This window comes from Populus alba, chromosome 8, assembly GCF_005239225.2.
Source record: "Populus alba chromosome 8, ASM523922v2, whole genome shotgun sequence".
Taxonomy (NCBI): domain Eukaryota; kingdom Viridiplantae; phylum Streptophyta; class Magnoliopsida; order Malpighiales; family Salicaceae; genus Populus; species Populus alba.
In genome coordinates this window covers 4,624,507-4,633,071 of record NC_133291.1, presented here as the reverse complement: position 1 = coordinate 4,633,071, position 8,565 = coordinate 4,624,507, and the positions used below count along the sequence as shown (strand labels likewise).

At 33.1% G+C, this 8,565-nt stretch overlaps 1 protein-coding gene across 2 annotated transcripts; it reads left to right on the top strand.

Annotated features, from left to right (window-relative positions):
• The first annotated feature begins 706 nt into the window (after positions 1 to 706).
• Positions 707 to 6,227, top strand: LOC118055917 (uncharacterized). Of its 2 annotated transcripts, XM_035067955.2 has the most exons (12): positions 707 to 986; positions 1,160 to 1,241; positions 2,206 to 2,499; positions 2,684 to 2,842; positions 3,196 to 3,336; positions 3,464 to 3,520; positions 3,943 to 4,081; positions 4,936 to 5,040; positions 5,212 to 5,402; positions 5,518 to 5,556; positions 5,641 to 5,728; positions 5,893 to 6,227. In XM_035067955.2, exons 1-12 carry the CDS (start codon positions 889 to 891, stop codon positions 5,913 to 5,915), a joined length of 1,416 nt encoding a protein of 471 aa, XP_034923846.1. In that variant the 5' UTR covers positions 707 to 888; the 3' UTR covers positions 5,916 to 6,227. The 2 variants fall into 2 exon arrangements, with proteins under 2 accessions (XP_034923846.1, XP_034923844.1); XM_035067953.2 differs by having other exon boundaries at positions 5,641 to 6,227.
• The last annotated feature ends 2,338 nt before the right edge of the window (positions 6,228 to 8,565 follow it).

Here is an 8,565-nt window from a genome sequence, read left to right as displayed (position 1 = left end):
TTAGAAATATATTAATATAATATTTTTTATTTTTATAAAAAATTATTTATAATATGGATACATTAAAATAATATAAAAATATAATTCTAAATAAAAAAATAATATTTAAAATCTGATCCCAAACAATCCCTTCATCACCAACAAAGAATATAACAACTCACATGTACCGTGAACGTCATCCTACGCAACAACATCACTAGGTCTCATATTTTTTATTGAACCCTAAATTGAAACGGATCATGTTCCCTTTCGACTGAGCTTCATTGGATAATAAGAGGGATGATGGATGGGAAAAATACGACAAGATCTTGGAGTTGCAAGGCGTAAGATAAATGAGTTTTAAGCAAATGTTTTGCGATACTTTTTAAAATATTTTTCTTGTTTAAAAATGTATTAATTTTTTTAAATATTTTATTATACTTTTTAAATGTGTCTTTTTATTTCTATATTTTAAAAATATTTAAAAAAAAATTCAAATTTTTTTATTTTTTTAATAATTTTTAAATTAATATATTTTAAAATTATTTTAATATATTAATATCGAAAATAATTTTTAAAACATTAAAAAATATTATTAACATATATTTTAAAACAAAAAATTATTTAAAAATCAACTGCAACAACAAGCTAAAGGGTAAAAAGACCACGTGCCATCATATTATTGGGTTACTTGCATCACGGCGAAAAACAAAAGCATCTTAATCGTGGCGAAAATCTGCAAGGCGCAAGCGATACACCGCATCAACAGCGTTTTCTTTCTTCTCCTTCTTGAAAACCGTGGAGGCATCCTTTCCCTGTTGATCAATTCCCAACTATACATTCTTCTCTCTTTACCACTCTACTACCGTCTAAAAAGAGAAAGAGGAGAGAAAAACTATAGACGCAACAATGTTTGCTATTCTGATCTTTGTGTTGTTATCGATAACGACGCAATTAAAAGCTGATCATGGATTCGATGTCCGTCACCACCTGTCCACTGTAACAACGTCTCTTTCTCTCTCTTTCTCTAGATAATCTAATTTAATTTTGTTTATGGAATAACTTGCTTAGTGCTCGCTGCCATAGGATCACAAATCAGTGTTCTCGAAGAAGAGAAAACAAGCGAATTGCTAATTAGTTAAGTGTAATTATTTAATTTTGTTTGATAAATTGTGTGCAGATATGATGTAGTGAAAGATATTGTCAAAGCTTCTGCTAATAGCACTCCTGATGGTTGCACTCCTATCCACCTAAACCTTGTGGTAATTTTTTTCTTGCAAAATTGTAGATTGATGTTTTCTTGTCGTTCATTTGAAATGTTAAAAGTCAATACCGTAGCTTGAGCAACTAGGGCGTCTAGATGGCTTGAGTTTGTCTTGATGGTTTTTGCTTTACGGCTGTTGGTGTTGGAATGCTAAAATTTTGGGTTTAAGCTAGCTGATAATGTAGCAGATTGTCTGTAAACTTTGATTAAGATTTGCTAATTTGCCGCCGAGTACCTGCTCAAGTAACTAACTGATATTGAAAGATGCTTGGGTTTAATTTTTTTTTCTTTGGGGTACGATTTGTTTCTAGGTTATGGGCATGATTTTGCACTTGTTGTCACGGAAAAATTTGAATTTCCCATCTTTCTCTGAAGATGATTCCCCGGACTCAGGTGTGGCTTCTTTAAAAAAAAAGCTGTGATGCCCTCAGAATTACTTGAAGCATCATTTTTTCTTTATAAATGAAAACTTTCAGGTGTGAACATAATGTATTATGCACTTGAAATCAAGGACTTCCTACCAAAGTCAGGAAAAAGGCACTAATTGTAGTTTCTGAGTTATTGAAATTTGTAGAACTGGAGCATGCGAGTTATCATATAGTGTAACTTGTATGTTAGCATGCCGTAGTGTGTGACAGCTGGAACGAGCCATGCATCTGTTCCTACAGTAGGTGTCACTTGTAGAATTTGCTTAAACCATTGTGACTTTTTCCTTTTTTTTAAGGGATGATATCTGGAGCTATCACTTTCTTTCTTGGTACCTTTTTAATGATAGCATGACCCTTTGCTTGGACATTTTACATTGTTGGTTACTTTGGATGGCATCTTTCCGATTCAACCTTTTAATTTTCTGGGTTTTTATGTTAATTTCTTCTAATTCTTGTAGTGATTAGGTGCTCTGATAAAAGTTATTACTGTGTATTTAAAACCAAAATGAATTTTAATCCTTTGGAACTTCCTAGGCAAGACATGGAACTCGTTCCCCTACCAAAAAGCGAATGAGAGAGTTAGACATGCTGGCTTCTCACTTGGAAGAGCTCATAAAAGATGCTGAAGAACAAAATTTGTCCTTGGAAAAAGTTCCCTCATGGTTACGGGGATGGAAATCTCCTTGGAGAGGGAAATTGAAAGGTGGAGAATTGATCAGGAATGGAGAAGAAGAAATGTACAATCTTGGAATCAGGATCAGAGAGAGATTTCCAGAATTATTTGAAGAGGAATACCACCCTGATGTTTATCCTATAAAGGCTTCACAAGTGAGCTCTGTTCTAAAATACTCTACAAGGAAAATTGTCTTTTCAATATCTTTTTAGATTTTAAATCTGAGAGATTGTTCTCTCCAATCAATCCCAATTTCATACCTGTGCTGTTCTTGTAGTCTTTAACTTTTTCGTCCGGTTAATTTCATTTACTTCCTTTTTATTCTCTCCAATCTGATAGATTCCTCGCGCATCAGCTAGTGCTGTGGCATTTGGCATGGGGCTGTTAAGTGAGAAGGGAAGTCTGGGACCTGCACGACAACGAGCTTTTGCTGTTACAAGTGAAAGCCGTGCGAGTGATGTAATTTTGAGGTTTCATGATTGTTGTGGAAACTATAAGGTACCGTCCAGTTTTACTATTTTTTTGTTCATGTTTTATGTTTTTATGCAATCCAAACAACTTGTACATTCCAAGTCAATATTTATTTTGTATGGTTATTTACTTTGTCTTCCCAATTTCTGAGCCCAATATGATAATAGCTTCATTACTTTAAAATAATTAATTTCTTTGTAAACGGATTTTAGATGGGACTTGTAGATTTGGACACTATGTGATGACTAGGATAGGATTTGTAATTTATTGAAGTTAATAAGATACATAAAAGTTGTGGATTTGCATATTAGCCCATGTTCTCTGCCCAGAGTTGTTATGATGCAGTCAATTTCCTCTCAGAATTACATGTATGGGTTCAGGTTTTTAGGAAGAGGCAGGAGCCTGCTGTCGATAAGCTCAAGGAACCTGTCCTGGATGAAATCACTTCTGCATTAGTGAGCCGCTATGGACTCAATTTTACTAGACAGGATGTTGCTATGTTGTGGTTTCTGTGTAAACAGGTGACGATGACTCTGTCTCTTTGACTATATAGTATGAAATAAATCTCATTCTGTTATGGGTCCTGAATTAATTTATTTAGTTTACTTACTTCTGGTGCAATGTGCCGTTGGATTTTCAATTCGGCAGGAAGCATCTGTCTTGGATATAACTGATCAAGCTTGTGGTCTCTTCAGCCCTTATGAGGTAATCTGGATATTGGGGCTGTGTTGTTTTAGGTCCTTGTTTCTCCTTTGGCTAGCGCTGGTGATGAATGAATACTGTTCACAACTTTTCAACTTGGTTTTTATAGGAAAATTTGAGCTGTCCTTAATAATTGTCCCTGATTTCTGTATGTCAATAAAATCATGAAGTCTGTCTAGCATGATCACTTGAATACTTCTTTTTTTGGTCCATGTGTTAAAAGAAATGAGAAAATAGAATGCTCATGCTGGATTGACAAGAAAGTTATACATGGCTGGGTAGTTTCAGAAAATTGGTGCATTTGTAATTGTATGATAGAGTGTTTTTATATGAAACCTGCAATGGTAATTTTTCGATACAATCTAAAGAAGTATTTCTCTTTTCTGCTTTATCGATATTGATCAGCAACCTATACACATTCTTAGGTTGCTTTGCTGGAGTGGACAGATGATCTGGAGATGTTTATATTGAAGGGTTATGGTAATTCAATAAATTATCGAATGGGAGTGCCATTGCTTGAAGATGTTGTTCAGTCCATGGAGCAAGCCATTAAAGCAAAAGAAGGTAATTACAAGTTGTCAAATGCTGGAGTCTGTGTTCTTGTTTTATGTCGTTGGTTAATTGTGTCCCTTTCTTTAGGTTACACAGTTGTGTCTCTTTGTTGAACAAAGCATATTTGAACTTTCATAGTCCCTTTGTTGAACAAATATTTTTTCTTTCATATGCATCAGTGAGCTGTGGCCAAGGAGCAACCTATTGACATTTTTTGTGATTTTTTTTTTTAGATTTGCCTTTTGATCAGGTTAGCATTTGGCACAATCTAAAACTAGCTAGCTAAAGCCCAACATTGAGTGCCAGGACCATGAACACTCGGTTATATGATTACCTTGTCATTTATTTGACCACCTTATTTTACATCTTATATTTTGTTCGAAGTTTGAAGTCTTCATTGGTTGCTATTGTTAATTCAATTTCAATAAGATATTTACAGCACCAAAGGGTGTAAATGAGGTGGTAAGTTGAGTGCCCGTGACAACCTAGGTCATGGTTTAAACTCCTACCCTTGGATAGCCACTCGCCATCCTATGTATGGGACCAGGTAGTTGAAGGGCCTGGGTTAAGCAAGGGCTTGGCTCACTCGGTGCAAATTGGGGCCTGGCACTTCCAATCCTGAGTGGTGGAGGATTTGTTTTGGTGTCCCAAGGTTCTGCAAAGACCCCAGTTCCTCATAGATTACCAAAAAAAAAAACGAGTTATAGGTGTCATCTTCAAAGAACTAGTTAAGGCTTTTTGGTGGAAATTTTTCTTCTGTGGTGCTAAGAGAAACAAAACATGATAAAGATGAACCTTTTCTTGCTCTATTGTTGTTGTTGTTTTTATATTGTTGATTGTCGTCATCTTATTATTATTGTTATCAGAAAAGCATGCTCCTGGAAGTTATGAGAAGGCAAGGCTGCGTTTTGCACATGCAGAGACTGTGGTCCCATTTTCATGTCTGCTTGGACTTTTTCTTGATGGTTCTGGTGAGCTGATTTCAACCTTGGACTCCATTTTTAGCATCTGTCTCTGCATGAATGAAACAATTTCATGATTATATTTATATGCCTATCAATTCAGCCACAGATGCAATACCTCCATAAAGGAGTCTGTCTGTGTTGTATACTGAATCACCATTTATTTTCACAAACTTTCAGAATTCCAAAAAATACAAAGGGAAGAACCTTTGGAACTTCCTCCAAAACCTCCCCAGAGTAGAAATTGGCGGGGCAGCACTGTGGCTCCTTTTGCTGGTAACAACATTCTGGTCTTGTACAGCTGTCCTGCAAATTCTGAAAGCAAGTACTTTGTCCAAGTTCTCCACAATGAACATCCCATTCTGATGGCGGTATACTTTTCTAGTTCACGTGCTGATTATGCTTATGATTTTGTGTGCTTTCTTGATACGTTCTTCTAGTAAAAAAAAAAAAATCAAATACTAACTTTTATGTTTATGTGAATAGGGTTGTGGTTCTGATTTTTGCCCATTTGAAGAGTTTAAGGTACTAGCATCATTCAACGCTTTGTTTCTAATTTACATGATTGAATTCACCTATGCTGATTGCATATTCTTTTTCCTTCTTCAGGAAAAAATAGTTGCTCCTCATCTGAAGCACGACTATAACAGTTTGTGTACTGTACACCTGGAAGCACCAGAGCAGAAGCCTGTAGCCAGTAAGTTATCACAACTGTTTCGTTGGCTCTTCTCTATGCAGAATGATGATACATCGTCCTCGAAAGATGATTTATAGTTTGTTTTTGAAGAATCAAAGAAAGATGATTTCTTACATGCTACTTTTTCCTTCTTGGTGCTCCCCTCCATGCATACTGATTTTCAGCCAAGGCCATCTCTCCCCTTTAGCCGAGTTTCTTTTGGATTGATCTGATTGTCTCACGGCACTGAACTTACTGGCACGATTCTGAATTCTGCTCAAGTTTTTTTTCCTGACAGATCTGTGCCTCCTTTTAACAGTTCTACTCCCTTTTGTATATCTGAAAGTGAGATAATCTTGTAATTTCATGTAGATCGCCTGATGGCTTTAGACTTTAGTTTAATACCGTCCCTTTTCTGCCATATGGAACTTATATTCTGGTTAGATTTTAATAGGCTTCACTTTGCGTGTATCCCGTTTTCCACGATCAACTACAATACGGATCTAGCCATTGTCTGCAACGGCGGTTTCGTTTAAATTTTTATGTACATGTATCTACATGTAGTTACAAGAATTTGTAGAGAGCAGCATATTGTGTGGGAATAAGGGTTCATATGCTGGTAAGGCGGAGGAATCATCTTTCGCTCTTGGCGATCTGCAGGGAACCGGATTCATCGTGAGAGTTTCGTTTGTATTGGAGCATGGTTATTAAACTAGGACCGGTCTGGCTGGTTGATTTTTGACACGGTAGTCAGGTCTAGGTAAGATAAAAAACTAAAATGAGCAACATTCGATTGAGACTTATGTTCATGAAAAAAAGTTGTGTTTTTTTAATGTGAAATAAAAAAGAAATTGTTTAAATATTTTATCTTAAAAGGATAATGTATTAACATAGTATTTTTTTAATGTGAAATAATTTTTTTTTTATTTTTTAATTTATTATTTATAATATGTATAGTTTATATTTATATGGATTGTTTTTAAAAATTTTTATATAAAATATTAAAAATTAAATAAAAAATTTTAATTTTTTAAGTTGATTTAGATTGATCATCGAGTTGAAACAGAGAATTTCAAGTCCGCATATCTTAGGATATGTTTTTATCTCATGACTAGAGGGCATGAGCCTAAGATATCTATCAATCTCCGGGCTAAACTTGTACAAGTATAACTCATGATAAATCATGATAAATGGTAATTTGGATTTATCGTAGATGTGAGTGTAATAAAGATAATGGTGCACCATTGTCAGAGGTGGTAACCAGTCACACTTTAATTATTTTTCTAATATTATTTAAAGATAAAAAACTAAAAAGGATCAACATTTCAATGTACATGTGTATTGGAATAGGAAAATGATAGTTTTGTTTTTTTCAAATAAAATTATTTAATTATCTTCCAGGGGCTAGAACAATATTTTCCAAAGTGTTTATTTGTTATTAATTTATCAATCAAGGATAAATTGATATATTATATTTTATAGTTAATTAAATACCTTTTAAAGCAAGAAAAACAAAAAACGAGTGTCTATGAACTTTTTCAGTTTTTTAATTCTTTGATTGCACTATAATTATATTGATTAAATTACCCTTAAAAAAAATTGATATTCAAAGGTATTTTTGTATGTTCACCATGGTTTTTATAGTTATAATCATTTTAAATGAGATGTAGTTCGATATTTTAACAAATATAAATATAATTAAAAAACATTAGCTGGCGCGTGTCACACACGTCTTAGTGAGTGGGGAGGCACTAATTCTATTTGAGCAGCGTGCACAACACCTTCCAGTGATCAAACAATGCCTTCTACAATAATGTTGGAAGAGTCGCGTCATCCTTTTTCTGGTGGTTATGCACGCGTGTATGATGGAGTAACAATTGTACTCTAATAAATGTTTTTCTTTCTTTTTCCTTTTCTCTCTCGTTGCCTCGATTTTCATCCTAACCCTTTCAAAACCTCAAATGTGTCATGTTAGTTTGTATTTGTATTAATTTTAATCTTCATTCTTTTAATTTAATTTCTTGTATTCAATTTAGTCATTGTTTTTTTTATTGTTATTTCTTTTTTTATATATATCTTTTTCTTATTTTTTTTTTCAATTTTATTCTGCAATATTTCATTTCATTTAATTTTTGTATCAGATTTGATCATCATTTAGTTTTTATGCCAAGTTTGGCACTTGTTATTTTAATTGTTATTTTAATTGTTTTAAAAATTTGGATGATTAGAAACTTTGCTTCGTGATTTTTTTCATGTTTTTCTTTTATATTCAATTCACGAGTTTTGAAGATTAACCTGTTTTTTTTTAAATTTTTTTCTTAATATTTTTTTAAATTTAATCCTTCAATATTAAGTGATCAAACCTTGACTTTCATGATTTTTTTGCTTTTCTTTATGTGAGGTCATCCTAATTTCATATCTTAGATCACGAATTAGTTGAGTTGACTTGAATTTTTTTAAAAAAAAAATATGATTTTTTTTATATTTATTTTTCATAATTTAGTTTGCTTGAGAGTTGACATCGATTGTTTTATTTTATTTCTTTTGTGTAGGGTGAGATTAGCCTAGTTTCATGATCGATTAATGAGTTTGGCATGTTGAATTGAATTGGGTTTTGTTGTCCCTTTTTCAATTTTTATTTCAATTTGTCTTTTAGCGTTTGTTTTGCTAATAATTAAGCTTTGAATTTCTTTTATTTTTTTATTTAGAAGGTTATGTTGTTCTCATTTTAAACTTTGCTGATCTTTGCTTTGAATACTTTTTTAAAATATTTAAAGAATATTGTTTTATAATACTAATAAATGTTTAATTTTTTCACTAGTCATTGATTTTTTCACTAGTTTTTTTTTTTAATTATA